The sequence below is a fragment of the Eptatretus burgeri genome, chromosome 17, assembly GCF_056783735.1.
Source record: "Eptatretus burgeri isolate ZD-2024b chromosome 17, Ebu_testis_v1, whole genome shotgun sequence".
Classification (NCBI taxonomy): Eukaryota; Metazoa; Chordata; class Myxini; order Myxiniformes; family Myxinidae; genus Eptatretus; species Eptatretus burgeri.
This window is the reverse complement of record NC_140977.1, coordinates 30607631-30627380: the sequence shown is the minus strand read 5'-3', so window position 1 is coordinate 30627380 and position 19750 is coordinate 30607631. Positions and strand designations below refer to the sequence as shown.

Here is a 19750-nt window from a genome sequence, read left to right as displayed (position 1 = left end):
CATGGGACGGGGGATTAGAACGCGTGTTAAAACGCATGGAGAAATGCTGCGTGGATTGAGTGGGAGTGAGGGGGAGGGGGTGGGGATGTTTTTGGACGAGATGCAAAGCAGACAAAAAGCTCAGAGAAATAATCCGATTGAAGAAGAAGACTTATCATGGTGAAGAAGACACAACATGTGCATCATTTGTGAAGGAGAAACAAGGATTGAAATGCTTTCTTAAAATGATTTTTTTTCTTAAAAGAAGCATTTTATATTTAATTTAGATTCCGTTTGGAGAGAAGGGAGGCAGTGGTGGTGGTGGTGGTGGTGGTGGTGGTGGTGGTGGTGGAGGGGTGATAACCAGTAGCAGAAGAAAGTTCAATAGAATTGAGAATCGTCATGGGGTGAAATAAAATAATGTTTTTAATGATATAGGATAATGTTGAGGAGGAAGAAGCAAGATACCAGGGAAGAAAGAAACAAAACGAGGAGCAGGGAAACAGAATCATCACACTTTCTATCCGTGGATAGGCCACGTCAGGCCTTGAACAAGACAAAAATAAACGTAAAGCAAAACAATGAATGAATTAACATGAAATATTGCACGGGATACAACAGCATCACCAAGCCAAGACACAAAAACATAAAATATGACAAATCCAGTTCAAAAAAACAGACTCGGCTTTATGAGGTGGAAATGATGAGCTCTGATATGTCACCACACTTGCAGAAAACCCCCGAACCAAACTTGAAAACCCTTTCGAACCTTTCTCTAAAGCAGCGCATTTACTCTGGAGGTCAGGTCAGGTATGGGAGCATACGCCAGAGCAGCGCGTTGCTGCGTCCACTTTCCGCAGGTACTCCAGGGGCCTCCGTCTGGCCATCCCCCAGGCAGATGCCTGGCCCATCCCAATCTGCTTGAGATGCCGATCAACCTGCTGCAACCACGAGGCACATGGTCGGCCCATTGACCTCCTCTACTCAGGAGACTCCCTCGCTGAGAGAATCTGGTGAGCAGGATCAGCCTCAGGAAAACGAGCAACAAGTCCATACAGCCGCAGCTGACGCTCATGGACCATGCAGGTAACAAATCTCATTTGAGTATCTCTTAGCAACCGCTCGTTGGACACAAAGTCTGACCAGCGACAGCCAAGGATTCTCCAAAGAGACCTGGTACCAATGGAATTAAGTCTCCGTCTCAGATCCTTGGTCAGGGTCCAAGTCTTGCATCCATAGAGCAAGAATGGAAGGACCAAGGACCTGAAGACTCGGACTTTCGTCCTCCCGAACAGGTACCGGCAGCGCCACACCCCATTATCCAGTGAATCCATGACTCTCCAGGCCCGACCCAGACGTCTATTAACCTCTGGCTCACAACCAGCAGAGACAGGAATATCACTGCCAAGGTGAATCTGAAGGTGAAGGTGAAGGTAGTGAAGGTGAAGTGAATTTCTCCATGACCTCAACATCCTCACCACAAATATGCACAGACAGGACAGCAGCAACCAAGATGTCTTTGAAAGCCTGGATCTTAGTTTTGACCCAGGAAACCCGTAATCCCAGCGGCTCTGACTCCTCATTCAGCACCTCGAGGGCCCCCAAAAGGATATCTAAAGTCTCCGCAAAGATGACTGCATCATCTGCAAAATCAAGGTCAGAGGTCTTGACATTCCCAAACAATGCATCGCAGCTTGATCTCTCCGACATTCTCCTGAGAATCCAGTCCATACAAGTGCTGAAAAGTGCGGGGGCCAGTACACACCCCAAACGAACTCCAGTAACAACTGGAAATAAGTCAGAGATGGTAGCACCACACTTCACAGCACTCTCAGTACCAAAGTAGAGTTCAGACATCAGATCGATCAGTTTTGGTGGCACCCCACGAAGACCTAGAATCCTCCAGAGGGCATCTCGATTCACTGAATCAAACGCTCTACAAAGACCAACATAAGCTGCAAGCAGCCCCTGCCGAAACCTCGTCTGCATTCGGTGAGGACCCAAAGAGCAAGGATACGGTCAATCGTTGACCTCTTTGGTGTAAAGCCTGACTGCTCTGGACGCTGGTACTCAAGCAGATGGTGGCAAACCCTATCAAGAATTATCCGAGCAAAGACCTTGCCCGGCACTGAGAGCAGCGTCACCCCTTGGTAGTTGTTGCAGTCTTGGCGATCACCCTTCCCTTTCCAGAGAAGGGCAACAAGGCCCCTATTCCAGTCAGTTGGGATGATGCCTGTGTTCCAGGCAGAGCACAAAACTGCATGCAACGACACAAGTGCAGCATTTCCACCAGCCTTGAGAAGTTCAGCATGGATGCCACAGATCCCAGGAGCATTACCCCATTTCAACCGGTTCACCGCAGCCTGTGTTTCCACAAGCGAAGGTGGACCGAAGTTGATTGGAGGGTCAGCAACAGGGATTGTAACACCCCTGACGTCCAACTCGACAGTTGGGGGATCAGCCTGGTACAACTGCTCAAAGTAACCGGCCCAGCGGGCCTTCACTTCAGACTCCTCTGTCAAGAGCCTACCACTCGCTGCTCTAACTGCAGTGCTCCGAGGTATAGGCTTGGATAAACGCAATGTGTGAATTCCCCTGTAAGCAGGAGAATCACTTGATCACAGGAGGTGCTATACCCCCTCACATATTCCTCGCACATAGGGCTCCTTGCCCCCTTAGTGCACGTACAGTTTTACGCCTCAGCTCCCTGAACAGCTCAGCTCTGCCATTCAGTCTGGCCCTGCGACTCTGGTCAATGGTATCCAGTGTCCCTTGAGAGACAAAATTCTTCTTTGCCCTCTGTTGAGTTCGAAGACATCCACCAGCAACATCAAGGACAGTGGTCTTGAAGGCACTCCACAACTCTTCAGGACCTCCCAAAGCACCCAGACCCCCCAAATCTCTACTCAGCTTGTTCACAAACTCCTCAGCTACCCTCTCATCCTTGAGCTTGCCAACATCCAGCCTCGGCTGGGATGGTACCATTCTCCTGGATTTAAGGTGCAACTTCAGAGTTGCTACAACAAGCCGGTGGTCAGTATTGAGGAACTGAGCACTCCGGTAGAAACTGCAGTTCTGGATCATCCTCCAGTGACCATCAACAAGCACGTGGTCAATCTCCTTTGCCACACCGCCAGCGTTGGAATACTAAGTCCTGCGATGAACTTGTGGGCGCTGAAACCATGAACCAGCCACCCTAAGTCCATGACTTCTTGCAAAGTCAAGGAACTTAGTGCTATTCTGGTTCATAGTTCCTGACTCATGGGGACCAACACACGTCTCATAACCATCCCTATCAGTTCCAGTCAATTCAATGAAATTCCCCAAGACGAGAAGTGTATCTCGTCTGGGGCACTGATCAACCACAGACTCGAGCGTGGCGTAGAATGTGTCCTTCATGGTGAGGTCACTCGCCTCAGACGGAGCATTGACAGAGACCAGGGAAATGACACCTAAGGAGTGACGAATCCTTCGTCTCATAATACGCTCATTGACCGGTGTTACCTCAATTATCATTGGAGTCAGATTATTAGACACAGCTACAGCAACTCCTTGGGTATGGTAACCATCAGAGCGACCAGACCAATAGTAGGTGTAACCACCCACCATGATCTCGCCGCAATCCGTCTCCGAACCTCAGAGAGTGCTGCAATACAGATGTCCAAACGCTTGAGCTCAGATGATAACAGAGACAGGTGATCATCCTCTCTTAGGGATAGGACATTCTAGGCACCCACCCGAAGGGACCGCCTCAGGTTAACCCAAGGAGACCGCCGTCTGGTGGACGACACCTCAGCACCACTCCGACACACTCTCCCGCAATCTGACCCGGGAATGTTACCCTGTGGTTTCCCTCCTATCATCAAAGATTGGAAGTCCCGAAGGCTTTGCCCCAATCCCGTCATCCGGTGAGCTGCCCTGCGAACGGAAGCTGCACAGGAGGTACTCCCACGGAGTGGGTTTTCAGAATTGTTTGCGTTTTGCGGAATGAAGCGTTTTACGGTGGCTGGAGTGCAAATCCTGCCACCAACCTCCTCATAAGAAGTAACCCAACTGCAGGAGGACGTCCGCCGACACAGTTGGGCACTAGATAAGGATGGCCGTTGGCTCACAAGGAGCTCCTCCGCCCTTTGACAGGTTTTCTTTTTAATCCTGCTGGGTGTCCATATCCAAACACCCTCCTCACCAAAAAACCTGGTGGGGGACACGGTTTAGTCGCCAACAACCCGACCATGGAACAGGTTAATACAGGTTTACATGATACCTGTAGCAAGTCACAGATCTAATCTGGCCTGACCTGACTGAAGGAGGATACGCAGGTTTCCCATTATTTCCAACTGTTTTCTCTTGAAATTGTGAGTTGAACAGGCGACTCTGACGGGTTTCTGTGAAGTCGGTGATGGCATGATAGGGGAGCAGAAAGTGTTAAATATTCAGCTGTTTCGACGAAGGGAATGTCTGTTTGCTTTAATGAGTGGGAGGAGGGTGAGAGTAAAGATGGGACAACTTTGGAAAGGGGAGGTTGAAGCTTTGGCAGGAGGGATTAAGGAATTTCAGTGGGGGGAGGGGAGTGGGTTTGGAGGCTTGACTACTTGCATTCGGCAGCTTGGTTGCTGGGTAGCTATCATTTTGTTGGGGCACGACTGTGCTGCTGATGCTGTGCTCCGACACCAGTAAAATGGGACTCATTTTGTCGACCTCGGAAGGATGACAGACTGAGTCAACCCCACCTGGTGTTAATTCAGTGGCAAACGGACCCTGATATCCCAAGCCAGCCACCCTAATCACTAAGCCAACACAAGGCTGAGGCTTGACTGTGCGAAGGGGATTGATGCCTTCGGGTTGAGAGGGGAAGGCTGAAGCTTTTTTTGTTAAGGAGTGGTCAGAATTGTATGTTTAAGTTTAACCACAGTAAAATTGTAATTGTGTGTGTGTGTTTGTGACTGTGGATGGTGTGGGGGAGAGTGTGATGCAATCACTCTACGTGTGATGTTCTCGTTGAAATTTAAACTAGAAAGGTACTCGGTAGAGCGTATACCTCCACCAAGCTGAACAGTTTATGTTTGGTGGCCCACTGATAGGCTGGATCTGCATCCGGACTTTAACCAAGCTCAAATCATCTTGTTCTTGTCACTGGCGCACTCATCCAGCAAATTTTGTCATAACCCATCCACACAAGTTTTGTCTGAGATATTGTGCTATATATCGTTATTGGTCCTCTCTCTCAATGTTGAAGAATCACTTGAAAAAAATCTCATTTCCGGATCTGGATCTTCACCAAAATCTAATCAATTAGTCCTTGTCACACACCCAACCTGTCCACCAAGTTTTTTTTCTCGATCTGTGCACAGCTTTGAGATATCCTGATCACAGTCAAACAAACGGCCAAAGAGGAAAGATGTCGTGAATAGCACGATACACGAGAAGCCCGAATAAACAACAGTTGCCGTGGAAACAGCAATTTGGAAATTTTGAAAATTTGACCTATCAAGTGTTTTACATGATTGAATTTTATGCACAACAAATTTGGTTGATAAATTTTCGAATTGCAGCCAAATAGGTGTTTTATACCCAAATGGTAACCTTGGTTTGGGAAACCCTGGTCGAAAGGGTCGAAGGTGTCTGAGGATCCAAGTGGTCCAAAAGGCCTATAATGGTCTTAAGGAGTTTAAAGATCAAAAGCATATTTCCCAATAGTAGTTATGGTCTAAATGTTGAAGGGTCAAGAGGTTTAAGCCATCAAAAGTGTGTAAATGTCTTCAGGATCTAAGGGGTCCAAAGGGTCAAGGGGTCTAAGCAGTCGAAAGGGTTTTAAAAAGGTCCAAAAGGGCCTAAATGGTCTAAGGGGTATGTTCCAGCAGTAGTTACAAGTCTAATGGGTCGACAAGTCTCAAAGCTCAAAGGGTCAAGGGGTCTTAAGGAAGTAAAGGCTTTCAGGATCAAAGGGGTCTTAAAAGGTATAAAGGGGTTGAAAAGGTCGAAAAGGTGTAAGCCAAAAGGGGTCTTAAAAGATGTTAGGGTTCTAAAGGTTTACATGTCTAAAAGGTATGTTCCAACAGTCCATAGTTAACAGACATAGGCAAGGTGCAATAATAAGTAATTAATAGACGCACTCAGTCCAACTCACATTCAAACAGTGTGTAATGAATAGACAGACATACTCAAACCTGGTGTTGGCTTAATGGTTAAGATGGCTGGCTTAAGATCCTAAGGTCTTGAGTTCAAGCCTCTATCTTTCATTGAATTAACACCAGGTGGGTTTGAATCAGTCTGTCATCCTTCTGAGGTCGGTGAAGTGAGTACCAGATTACTGGTAATGGGGGCATTGCATCAGTGGCTCAGACGTACCCCCAGAAAAAAAATGATGCAGCCAAACAACCACAGGCTGCATATGAATAAATAAAATAAACCAATGTCACCTGCAGGGTGACCCGTATCTTGCCAAAAGATGACCACGTGTGACTTCTTTAAGGTCACACTGAGGTGAACAGAGCTGCTATCCACCAGGAGCGACTCCTTGAGGAATATCTGCCTACGAGAGATTCCGATGAGAATCGTTCTACAGAGTAACCATGAAAAATATGCTTTTGCCTCCTAACGTCACCAAATGACGTCATAATGTCTCAAGCTTGACATATCTAGAAAGCACTCATCGAGGTGTTCAATTTGAGGTACTACAAGATATGGTTCCTAAAACTTGAAAATTTGACCTTGGGGTCAAATATGTTTGACCTTAGGCGCAAACCATGAAGGTCAAGGCCAATCGCCACCAAAAATTAATCAGCTGAGCGCCCGACAGTGAACTATATTACCATGAAGTTTGAAGACGATCTGATCAAAATTATTCAAAAAAGAAGGGTTTCGTCGACTCCCCTGATTTGCGACAAAGTGACCTTGACCTTTGACCTTGACCTTCAAAATTTTATGCACTGAAAGGGACCTCTATAAGCCTCTGATATGCGAAGTTACAAAAATTTCAAATGATAACTGCGCTCTGCAGAATTTTTTTATACGTGATTACAGACAAACAAAAAATTTAAAAAAAATTAAAAAAAAACATACAAGCTGACTAACATATCTTGCAAAAACTTCGTTTTGGCAAGATAATAAGACATACAGTACTCACATGGATCTACCAAGGCTTCACCTCGATGAGGACTCACCATCCACCCACGTTTTTCAGTTTTATATACAGTAGTCACATGGATTACCAGCCTGGTGTTGGCTTAGTGGCTAGGGTGGCTGGCTTAGGATCTTAGGGTCCTAAGTTTGAGCCCCATTGACTGCTGAATTAACACCAAGTGGGGTTGACTCAGCCTGTCATCCTTCTGAAGTTGGTAAAATGAGTACGAGTGAACTGGTAGAGGGGCACAGCAGTCGCACTTCCAATAAATGATAGCTATCCAGCAGCCAAGCTGCCATACACAAGAACAGAACATAGATTATCAAGTGAATTGGATGAAAATTGATGATTTGTGACCTTGACCTTTTTATCTATTGATCTAAAAAGGACAATTGGCTTCCAGCTTGTCACGACCTCTACCAGAAGGTTAAGTTTTGTGAAGATCAGAGTAAAAATGTGACATGTAGGGGACTGACAAACAAAAAAAACAGACAGACAGAGAGAACAGACCAGACCAATTAATATACTCACGAATCTTCGATTTCACAAGTAACAAACAGAGGTGAATACATAACCTCCGTCCACCTTTGGTGGCATAGGAAATTACCAGTTAGTTGTCCTTACAGACAGTTATATCAGGACTGGTCCTTCAAACAAGGTTCTACTCAGGATTAGGACTGGTTCTGACATGAATATCCATATACTGAAGGGTTATAGTGCTGCAGTTCGACATTCGCTTTGTCCCTCCCGTGCGAAGGCGGTTCTACGGGGATGTGTGTATACCACCGTTTTGCATGTTCGCCACCTTTGACCTCGATCTACCATTCATTCTATCAGTAATCCCCCACTTCAAACAATGCAATTCCCAATGTCATCGTAAATAGTCACGCGATTAAGCACGTTGCCCGCTCCACCAATACCAGACTATTCAAGGGGCTGAAGCAGTCTAATTTCAACCGAAACGTGGCCCTCACCTAAGGATATAACCAATGCCTCATAGTTACAACTTCTTTCAAAGCCAAGAGAGCATGCCCGAGGTGGAGATACTGCACGTCTATCCAATTCAATCTTTTCAACTCCCATCGATCACGTTACCTCATGTTCTGATTTCAAAAAGACCTTGACTATTCAAATCGGTTAATCTGTGAAAAAAAAAAAAAACACAAAGGAAAAAAAAAAGGCAGCAATTATTTACAGAAGCCCTCAGCAACATGCTTCCTTCCTCGATCGTCAAAAAGTGGAAAGAGAACACTTCTTAAAGATTTTAACATTCATGTTGACGACCTCCTTCCTTTCACAAAAATTCTTCAATCGGTGGACATTTTCAATGTTCGGCACGACATTCTGTCCGTTGTGCAACAAACCAGGTGTATTATACAAAATTATTTAATTTCAGGGTCACCATATGTTGCAATGGATGGAAGAACAAGTGGTATACAAAAGGTTCGTTTCAAAATGTCCAAAAAAGAAATTAACAAGCCAGCACAAGTCACTCATCGCTGCATGAAGTTCTTGTTGATTGCGGCTGTCGTACGCTGGATGTTGTGCATGTTTCGTTTGACACGATCCTCAAGCGATGATGAACTTGCGCTTTCCAACTTCATCTCCCTGGTGGGAACAGGGTTAGTTAACACAGTGCAAAGCTTTTGTAATTTAAACAAATAATTATCAATTGGTTCATCGTCTCATATTTATTCTTGGGGCAACAGGAGGCGCAAATGGGACAGTCAATTAACAACACTTCAAAAAGGATGGCATTCGCTATGATGTCATGTCATGTCCTGAGCACATAGCATTAGAGCAATGGTTTGTATTCACATCCTATCCTTTTCGGGGATCAAACCAGGACTAGAAACCAAAAAAACAAAAAACAAAAACGAAAGATTCTGAACTTTGAACCATCTTGCCAGCCATGCTGAGCAAAACTGAACACAGTCCGTGTATTCTCAATAAGGCCTCAATAAATCCCTGTACAATGTTAAAACAACCTCTTTTGATTTATAAATGATCCCCCATATAAATACAGCCTAAAACCCGATTTGCTTCACCTCTAGCTGCCTGGCACTGTGCTGTCTGCTTATCTCCCGTATCTATTTCCACTCCCAGATCCTTCTCCTGTGTGACACGCTCCAAAATTGCCACTTGCATCATGTAATCTCTTTGGGGTCTTCCTCCCACTGTGAACCCCCTCCTCCAGGTCTGGTACCCAGACAGAAACTACACTTGGGGTACCCTGTATAGACAACATGCAAAATTTGGTTGGATCTGGTTCGGTTTAAAAAAAAATGTTTTTGAAGTATCTGTTTGTATAAATAAACAAACACAAATTGAGCTTTATATATATTATTACATAACGGTCCTAGTACTGCTCCCTTAGGTACCCCATCACTTACAACCTCCCAGATTGACATACTCCCATTCATAGCCACTTTCTTCCCATCACTAATCCAGTTTCCATTGTTTTTGTTTTTCCTGTGTTTTTGTTAAACAAAGGCCATAAATGTTCAATTTGTTTTAACCTTGGACACAACACAAGTCTCAAATGGAAGTCAGAAATGGGTGACTCGTAAATACATGATAATACCAAACACACCATGCTAAATATTAATAAATTTAACATTTCTACAAAACCTAAACAGCCAAGTCTTGAAGGATGAAGTGTAAAATCAAATATGTGACTTTGTTGAGATCATGATAGATACTTGGGCAATTTGAGATCGAAATGGACTTTTCATTGTTGAAAATGAAATAAAACCAGACGACCCGTGAACCCGTTGGGTTCCCGTTGTGACAGCGGTTGATGAAAAAAAATCATTTCAAGAAAAAAAAAGATAGTTCCAGCGAACTATACGGCTGAGGTTGTTTGCATTGATCAAATTCTCCTGAAGGGTACTTGACTGAATCGGGAATTGATTTTTTAATAATTTTTTTCGTTGCCCGATTTGAACGCAACTTGATGCTGCAAACCGCAGGAGAATGGCGAGTAAGGTGGCCCTAAAAATTTTGTGCTAATGTGTACCATTTTGCCTGTATTTCGGGAACATACATCATACATACATACATACATACATACAAAATGAGAGTTTTAGTAATATATAGATAGTTGATCGTAATTAAATTTTGTTCAGTGATATTGTCAACACTGAACAAGTTACATAGAAAGCTACATCAACAAAGTCAAAGGATCGTGCATAAAACCAATCTGGCGACCAACACTCACATGTGCTGCAGAATGGAGGTGTATCATGACGCTCATCGTGAAGGTAATTTACATCAAACAAACTGAAATTCAGTGGAGACCGTCTGCACGATTCGGTGATGCATATTTTTCATGTAGTTGTGTTTCAATGGCTCGGAGAGTTTAAAAAATGGCCGCAAATTAGTAAGCGAATTTGAGCGCTCACACGCAACCAACACTGCCACTCAAGCAAACAATAAATGTGTTGAAAAGCCAATTTTGAAGACCCACAGACGTGAAATTGCAGAATATTTTGATGTCGATGTTGGAAATGTGGAAACTCATTCATTCTCGATTGAAGGGCTGGTGTAAGGTGGGAACAAAAAGGATCTCAGATTTGATCAAAAGGCAAGTTGTGTGGCCATTTGAACCGCCTGGAACACTGCCTGATTTAGGGAGATGATTCTTGAAGACGATTATGACACGTAATTGGACTAGGGTGCATAATTTCAAGTAAGAGTCAATCTGAGCCAACATGGAATGGAGAACTTCTTGGTCTCTACCACTAAAAAAAAACAACAAAAAAAAACTAACGTTCAGCCATGAGCTGGAAATCTCATGGGGAATTGTGTGTGGAGACAACGGTTTAAATCACATGGAATTTCTTGAATGCGGGAAAACCATCAATATACAGTGCTACAGTGACTCGTGACACAATAAAGTGCGAAAATACAGATGATGGACTGGTATATTGTCTCAGAGCATGTCTTCACTTCACGATAAGGCTAAACCTCAAGTGACAAAGATGACCTCAATTACTCCAGGATATCTCACGTGGGAAGTTTACATATCAACCCCAATACCGTCCAGACGACTTGTCAGATCGTGATTTTCATCTCAATGGAACGACCACTCATCGCCAACATCAGTTTCAGAATGGTGAAGACATCAAAGCACATGTCCCGAAACGGCTGCGTATCGCTCCCAAAATATTTGTACGCGGTTCGCATCAAGGCACACCCACGTGTGTACGACGGGGACACGTGTGTACGTGAAAGCAATACCTTGAGAAAAAGGGCCATTGAAGAAACTTCACCTGTTTTTTTCCTTTTCTTTTCTTGAACACAAAAAGTCCACTTTGGACTTTGAACTACCCTCGTAATGAATCTTAAATAAATAAAATCTTACCGAAAGTATTTGCCATCGCAATTGTCTGACTTTTCTTTCTCTGCCTCCTTTTCATCTTCCTTTTTGTATTTGACGATGTTTGATACTCTCTGTTGGTCTCTCCATTTGGCATTTGCCTCCATATCTTTACGGAGCCGTTCCAGCTCCTCCGGCGGGAGTTTCCTGCAGAAGATCAATATAAAATATCATGACTACACAATGATGTCGTCAACAGGAATAAGAAATTTTTTTTTCATCAATTTTTAAACAATTGCTTTAACCCCAACCCCTCCATACCCAATTGTCATCATTCATAGTAAATGTGTTCTTAAGCAAAAAGAAAAAAAAATAATCTCCCAGGACGTCATCATTAAACTCAAATGTAGAATTCACACTTTTATCGACTAAATTCTTACAATATAATGGATTGGAAAGGATCCGGCTTTTAAACAATGTAGTAATTGCGATTTTATCTGCTTGTGCTTTTTCACTGCCAGGCTGCTGCAACTTTTGAAGGCCGAAGATTGATTATAGCTTGTTGAGTGACACTCATATAGTCTTCACACTATGAATGGGGGAAAAATGGGAAATTGAGCATGTGAATTAGCTGCCATGGCTGTCTGAAATGTTAAATTCATGGTAATGTGCATACACTTTTGTGATGACAAAAAAAGAGAAGGGTATCCATCAAGCGGCAGATTTTGGTGGAGCGTTGTCTGCGATGCGACCCCCAGAATGTTGAGACTGCGTTGGAAGACCATGTTGCACCCGGCCTTAACGATCTCTGTGGACTTTATGGCGTGCATTCATTAGTAGACAAGAGAGATTAATGAAGAAGTTTTGTGTTGTACTTGTTATTAAATTCTGTGAATAATAAAATAATTCTGAAAACTAGCAGGACTGGGAGTTTTTGCAAATCTGCATCTTCAATTGAGGCCAAAGATACAAACTGTCCTCCTGGTATTTCACAGGCAGGGCGTATGTGGCGTCCCTCGGACGTACGTTTAACTGGCGTCACATCTGCCGGCATGACTTGGTGGACGTTAAAGATCCCACAGTGTCCTTCGCGAAGATGAACAGGCTATCGCCGGCACCCTGAACAAATTCCAAATTCCTTCTCTAATCACAAGACACGGTGGTGTATTGGTTAGAGCATCCGCTCCAAGCCTGGAAGAGGCCGTTAATGTGAGAAAAGTTCATAGCACTTGTTAATGTTGATAGAGTTGAGCAAATTAATTACAAATAGCTTCATTTTTTTTTTTAAATCATTTTCAGATAATTCAATGATTGGTAGCCAAAAGGAAAATTATACCAGGCTGGTGTAAACTCCCACATGAGAACCGGGCTCGTGGCTCCTGAGGACATGAGTCGGAGGGCAAACTAAGTTTCTATAACTGACTTTAAAATGCAAAGTACCTTTTTGTAGCATTACATGATACAAAAAATATTTAACATCTGCAGTGTTCACTTATATCCATAATATATGAATTAATGTTCTCTAGTCCCATGACATCATTAACAGGGAGAGAGCATTTGAGAAATACATTTGAAGGCAAAGTTCATTTAATCTAATGTTTTAAACCCCAAATATATATATTTAGGAGATCTTTATGATGTGCAGGGAGGGGAGGCAGGGGGGAGAGAACCAGTCTCACTAAATCTTACCGGCTCCACCCTGAAATTGGCCTCCTGTAGCCCTGGGAATTGCCCATGCTGCCTCTCACAGTCTGCGTCTGCTTTTCTCTGTACCTGTTGGACAGCACAGAATGTACTGACTAAAAGGGGCATGTAATCACCAAAATAACCAAAATATCAATGGCCTTCAAAGATCATGCACAATCCAAGACAATAATGAAGGGCAAGTGAAGAGCGAGTGATGAGTTTACAAATCAATGATGATGGGCAAGTGGAGAGTGTTGTACTCACAAAAGACACTGGTTGGCCAAGGTAACCAGCACACTCACCTTCCCAATGCCGCCGGACTGTGCTGTGACCGGGAATCCTCCTCCTTGACGAGACCGTCTCTTTGTGTGGGAGACCGAGGGCTGCGGGATCGATAGTGGTGCTCAGGAGGATCCTCGAGAGAGGCATGGCGCTGGTGATGTCCAAAAAAACAAAAAAACAATTCAAAGCACTGTCAAGAGTCAAGACGCGAGATTGATCTCAATGGCTAAACCGCCAACCGAACACAATTTATGGCTTATAATCTACTCTTACAAATTCGGTGCTAAAAATGGTATTCCGCAAACCTCAAATCTGTATACGCCGTGCCTGGTCTTGTGTTGTAAACGTTCAGGTTTCACCTTCAGAGATTGTCGTTTGCTCCTAGGTGAAAAACAAGAAATGTTTATTGCAGGTTTGAGCCTCATGAGTAATATAATATATAGTATTGTATAAACACGTGGACAGGTTGAGCTAGTATCTTGCACATTTATTATTACTAGTACGTGCCCGTAAAAAAATAAAAAAATAAAAAAAAAGAATAAATAAATATTCCAACCGCGAGCAACAAAGAACAACCACACAGGCCGTTTCTTCGCTCTCGCGTGCCGGTACGTGCGTGGCGTGGAAGTTCGCATATCACAGTTACGATGATTCGCAATTTAGGTTTTAATGGCCAATTATTCGATTATCGCCAACGTATTTTGCCTTTTCACAATGTCATCGCAAGGAAAAACAAAAAGAGAAGAGAAGAGAGAAAAAAAATTACTTCCTGGTTCGGAGAATACCAGCACTCTGATGTTTCCGAAATTTATGCACCGTCTCGTATGAAAACGATCATAACTTGCGGCATTGTGTTTATCTATAAATGCGCATAAGAAATCGAGAAATTATTAGAATACACGAAGTCATCATTATCCGGAAGCCCGTACGTTGTAACCCATAATGTGGAACGCGGCTGAGCTTCCCTTCCCCATCGGCCACGCCCACGCAACAGCGCTTCTTGTCATTGCTTTGGTAAATAAATGGCCATAACTTGGGAAGCACTTGTCTGATTAATATCAAACCTTGAAAAGGCACATCCTCAGGTCCCCAGCAATATACCTGGCAAGTTTCAATTAGATCGGACCAGTGGTTGTCGAGAAACAGCGGTCACAGACACAGACACACACACACACACACACACACACACACACACACACACACACACACACACACACACACACACACACACACACACACACTGCTAGAATTATAGATAGATTATTGTTTCATACCACCAAATACCACCCGTCGCTTCGCTGATGGGAATACCAAGAGACGGGGGTGGAAAGAGTAAGAGGGGAGAGAGAGGGGTGGGAGAGGGAGAGGAGGCCCGATATCGAACACAGCAGCCCCGACCCCCCAAAAAAGTGCCCATCTGCCCAACCCGCACACTCCCCGACACTCTGGGCTCAAAACACATCACCAGCATCACAGCACAACATAGCCACCTTTTCTCCACCACAACACAACCACCTGTGGGAACTTATCCCAACCACCCATTGTTTATCACTTCATGAAAGTTGGAAGAGGGTGAGAATGGAAGGAGAGAGAGAGAGAGGAAGGAGGTGTGCGGCAGTGAGGACAAACTAAGAGATTGGGGGAAGGGATCGATGGAAAGTGGATTTACAGTAAGTTCCACAGTTATTCATGAACACACTATACTCCAATCTCATAAAGTGAACAGGAGATGCAAGAAATGAATGAATGAGTTCCCACCTGCTGTGCCTTCCTCTGCCATTACATTCCCTGCAGCATCTGCAATGAGCTTGGGGTTTATAAACAACTCTCCCCAAATAACCTCGAAAGTACTCCATCAAGGTGTCCATCTCCTAGTGGTGCTCAACATGCCCGCTCCGAGGTGAAGGTTACATTTCAAACATTTGCCAGATTTCACTATGACAACGGAACACACGTTTATATATGTACTTAAATAAGGGAAAGGTTTGGGAAGAGGTTGGAGTAAGCGTAGGGAAGGAAAAGGGTACTTATGGAGCGTACAATGAAGAGGGGTTAGGGTAGCCGATATATGGAGGTGTGGGTGAGGGGGGAGGATGTCAAGAATTCTGCCATATTAATTACCTCTGCCACCAAAGGTGGATGGAGGTTATGTTCTCACCTCTGTCTGTTTGTCTGTTTTCAAAAATTTTTTTTTTTAATATTGATAAAAAGGCAGTGGGCATTTAATACTTTTTTGTATTCTCTTGCTTTGAGGTTCAATTACAAGTTAAAAAAGGTAAATTACGGTTGTTCGCACATGGCTGTGTAAGCTCCAAGGCCAGATCAAGATAAGCATTTTTTTGTGTGTTTTGTTATCCAGATTTGTGCCAGGGGCTGTGGCTTTTGTATCTATAAAGGTTGTAGTTACGTTTGTAGCAGTTTAGCAGGTATTTGTATTAGTTTATTGAAAGAAGCAGGGTGAGGCCTAGTGTTTCAACTCAGATTTCAACAGCTACTTTTCTACCCTCAAACCTATCCAGATGCAGCCAAGTGAGCCTTATTCCAAAAAAAAAAAAATCAAAAGGAACCCAGATCAAAAAAATAAAATAAAATTTCTGACTGCCAGACCATGCACCTGATCAGGTTGAAATATAAAACCTATATTCCCCATCACTACTAGATCATAATTGTGAAGTTTCACGTTGATCGATGAAGCGGTTCAAGAAAAAGAATTTTAAGATTTTCGCTCAATCCAATAGGGCTGCCAAACCATGTGACCTATCAATTACTTGTGAATACCCTGGTATCCCCAAGGCTTGGGGAACATTTCTGCGAAATGTCCCCTCGATCTGTCCAGCCGTTTCGGAGAAGATTTTTGAAGGATTAATATATTGTTACGGCTGTGGAAATTCGCAATACACCATAAAGGGTCCTCAGGTGAGATATATCGGTAAGTCCATGTGTAGTTATCCCAAACCCATTGTATAGAGGGAATATATGTGAACCATTCGGGCTGCGATTCTTCAGTTGGTCGTTTTTCTTTTGCTGTCGTTATTTTGGTGCAAGAACAACAACGAACATCGCCACAACCAACATCTCAACGATCACGCCATTCACTAAATGACACCAACAATCATGCCATTCACACCACGACGCCACCTTCCACAACTACGCTACCACCATCTTCGCCACTCGCCATTCAACGAGCACCGTGCGGTCATGATCTCCGCGGGACGGATGAAAGGAGCGGAGTGGCAGCAGCAACAAGGGTGCGAAGGGGCATCTCCTACCCAAAACTCCCGCTTAAATATCTCCCGCCAAGATCTCCCGCCCAAAACGCCCGCGCAAATATCTCCTGCCCGAATCTTCCTTTCCTCGTCGTACGGCGCGTGGAGAAGAAAACCAACAACGCCTGTGGGGTTTTCCTGCCATTTTTCCCCGCGCTTGGTGAGAAAGGGGGAGGGGGTGGCACGTCCTCTCCCGATTGGCGGATGCGCGGTGTGACGCGGCCGGGGGAGAGGAACGCCCCCCTTCGAGGAATTTTCTGGAAGCGTCTCGAAGGAAGGAGGAGCCAAGAATGGGGCGGGGCGTAGGTCGACGCAGTCAAGGTCGACGATAACTCCGCTCGGTTATCCCTGTAGCACGGAACGAGCCGCTTAAGTGGTTCATGTCCGGAGTCGACCTGTGGCGTGGTACAACTCCTCGGTACGCTATCCACACGGGTACTTAGGTAAATCGACCATTCGGCGATCAGACCCTATTTCGCGTGGGTAGAATGCAGACTGAGTTGTGGTGAGGTTAAACCCCCACCCGTGACTAGCTCCCGGCGTTGTTCCGAGAGGGTCACGACTGAATTGCATGTTCGGTGGGCGAAGCGGCCGCTATTGGTTAAAAGCGGTCGTTCGCACGCCGGCGAGGCGCGAATTCGTAACAATATATATATATATATATATATATATATATATATATATATATATATATATATATATATATATATATATATATATATATATATATATATATGGCTGCTGAACCTTCATGACCGATGATGTCAATCATAATTATCATAAAATGATTCTACATGAGTAGTCACACCCATGGTGAAAATTTTGTGTCAATCCGACAAGTGGTTCCAGAGAAAATGGAATAACGAAATGCAGACACGTACGTACGCACAGGACCGATTGCTTAAGAGCGGTGGCTACTTATGAGTAGAGCGATAGATGTCAACCAATGGCAGGAAGCATGGTGTAGGGAGGAAGGTTTTGCATTTAAGAAGCAGTGGGAATCATTTTTGGGGCATAGCGAGTGTTTCCGGAATGATGGCCATATGCTAAATAGAAAGGGGGCAGCAAGGTTTGCAGTGGGAATTGAGGAAGGAATTCAGGCTTTTTTTAGGTCAGCGGAGGGTGGGGAAGCTATTAAGGAAGGAACTGATGATGTAATTGTGATTTGTAAGGCCAGGCAGGAAAATAGAATTTCAGGAAGGGAAAAGTCAAACAAATTCTAAACCAATGCCAGAAGTTTAAATAATAAGATGGAAGAGCACGATATAGTTGCAGTGAGTGAGACATAGTTTAAGGAGAGTAACTGGAGGGCAGGATTAGAAGGCTCCAAGGTGTATTGGTGTGATAGGAAGGAGAGAATAGGAGGAGTAGTAGGCAATCTGAGTAAAGGACAGCATTGTATCAAGAGAAAGGGGTGAAATTAAGGAAGGAATAAATGTTGAGGATTCTGGGTGGGTCGAGATTAGAGATTGTAAAAACAGTAAGATACTGGTAGGATGCTTTTATCGGGCTCTGGGTGAGAAGGAAGAGGAGGAAGGAGGAGTACATGAACAATTCAAAAGGGCATGTGGTAATGGAAGAGTATTGATTATGGAGGATTTTAACTTGCCAGGGATAGATTGGGTCCAGGAACAGAGAATGGGAAGAGCAGATGAGGATTTCCTACTTTTAGTCCAGGATTGCTTTTTAACCCAGTTTGTAGATAAGCCCACGAGGGGGAGTGCAGTGTTGGACCTTCTTTTAAGTGACGATCCCAATATGGTGGAGGAGGTGGAGGTCGAGGAGCATTTAGGAGAAAGTGACCATAACATTGTGTGCAAAGATTCTGTGAAGGATTAGAGTTCAGCATAGTAGGGGAAGGCTATTATATTTCAGGAAGGCAAATCTTGAGGGTACGAGGAGAGAATTGGGTGATGTAGATTGGGAGACTCTAACAACAGGACAATCAGCATCAGAGAAATGGGAAACCTTTAAGGACCAAATGTGTAGAGTACAGATTAAGTACATTCCAATGAGGTGTAAAACTAGAAGCAGAAAGAGGCTATGGTGGTTGAGCAGTGAGATAAAGAACGTTATTGAGGAGAAGCAGAAGGTATTTATTAGATTTAAAATAACAGGATGGAGTTAGATTTATATCACTGTCTCTGTAAACAGAGGGAGGTTAAGAAAATAACTCGGCAAGCCAAAAGAGAGTATGAGAAGGACATGGCTAAGAATATTTCTTATATTCTTACATCATAGCAAGGCTTTCCTCAAGTATATCAGGGGGAAAGAACAGGTTAGGACCAGTGTGGGCCCATTGAGGAATAGCACCGGGAGAGTGGTTAGTGATGAAAGTGAGATGGCAGGCTTATTAAACAGGTATTTTGCTTCAACTTTTACACAAGAACAGTCAGGAGAATTGCCAATAGCTGAGAGTATCTATCAAGGAGGTGAGGAAGGGCTTTTACAGAAGATCCAGGTTGGAGTGGAGTAAGTTAAGGAACAGCGAGGAAATCTAAGTGTAGATAAGGCTCCGGGTCCAGATAATATGCACCCGAGAGTATTGATGGAAGTGGTTGAGCAGGTAAGCGAGATGTTAACGGATATTTTCAATTGCTCACTGGAGTCAGGACAGGTACCGGAGGATTGAAGAGTGGAAAATGTAACACCATTATTTAAGAAAGGATCCAGAGAAGAATTGGGAAACTATAGACCTGTTAGTTTGACTTAAGTTGTGGGGAAGGTTTTGGAGACATTAATTAGGGACCAGATGAGGAACCATTGAATAAATACAAACTAATTAAAGGTAATCAACATGGGTTTACCAAAAGTAGTTCCTGTTTAACAAATCTTTTAGAGTTTTATGAAACAGTGTCTGATTGGGTAGATGAGGGAAAGGCAGTGAACAGAGTATATCTTGACTTTAAGAAGGCATTTGATAAGGTACTGCATCGGAGGTTGTTGGCCATGGTGAGGGCTTGTGGAGTGGCTGGTCAGGTAACTAATTGGATTGCAAACTGGTTTAGTGATAGGAAGCAAAGAGTGGCTGTTAGTGGAGGAATGTCTTGCTGGGAGGATGTAAGTAGTGGGGTATCTCAGGAATCAGTACTC

General features: G+C 43.9%; 1 protein-coding gene across 1 annotated transcript in view; it reads right to left on the bottom strand.

The window, feature by feature from the left end:
• Positions 1-387: 387 nt before the first annotated feature.
• Positions 388-19750, bottom strand: part of CWC25 (CWC25 spliceosome associated protein) — a 33877-nt gene continuing 14514 nt past the window's right edge. Inside the window, exons 6-10 of the mRNA XM_085863042.1 lie at positions 13697-13772; positions 13412-13542; positions 13113-13196; positions 11469-11630; positions 388-8710 (exon numbers count right to left, since the gene is read on the bottom strand). Coding sequence (XP_085719168.1) covers positions 8596-8710; positions 11469-11630; positions 13113-13196; positions 13412-13542; positions 13697-13772 — 568 coding nt within the window. The 3' untranslated portion in view covers positions 388-8595. The remainder of the gene's footprint in view (positions 8711-11468; positions 11631-13112; positions 13197-13411; positions 13543-13696; positions 13773-19750) is intronic.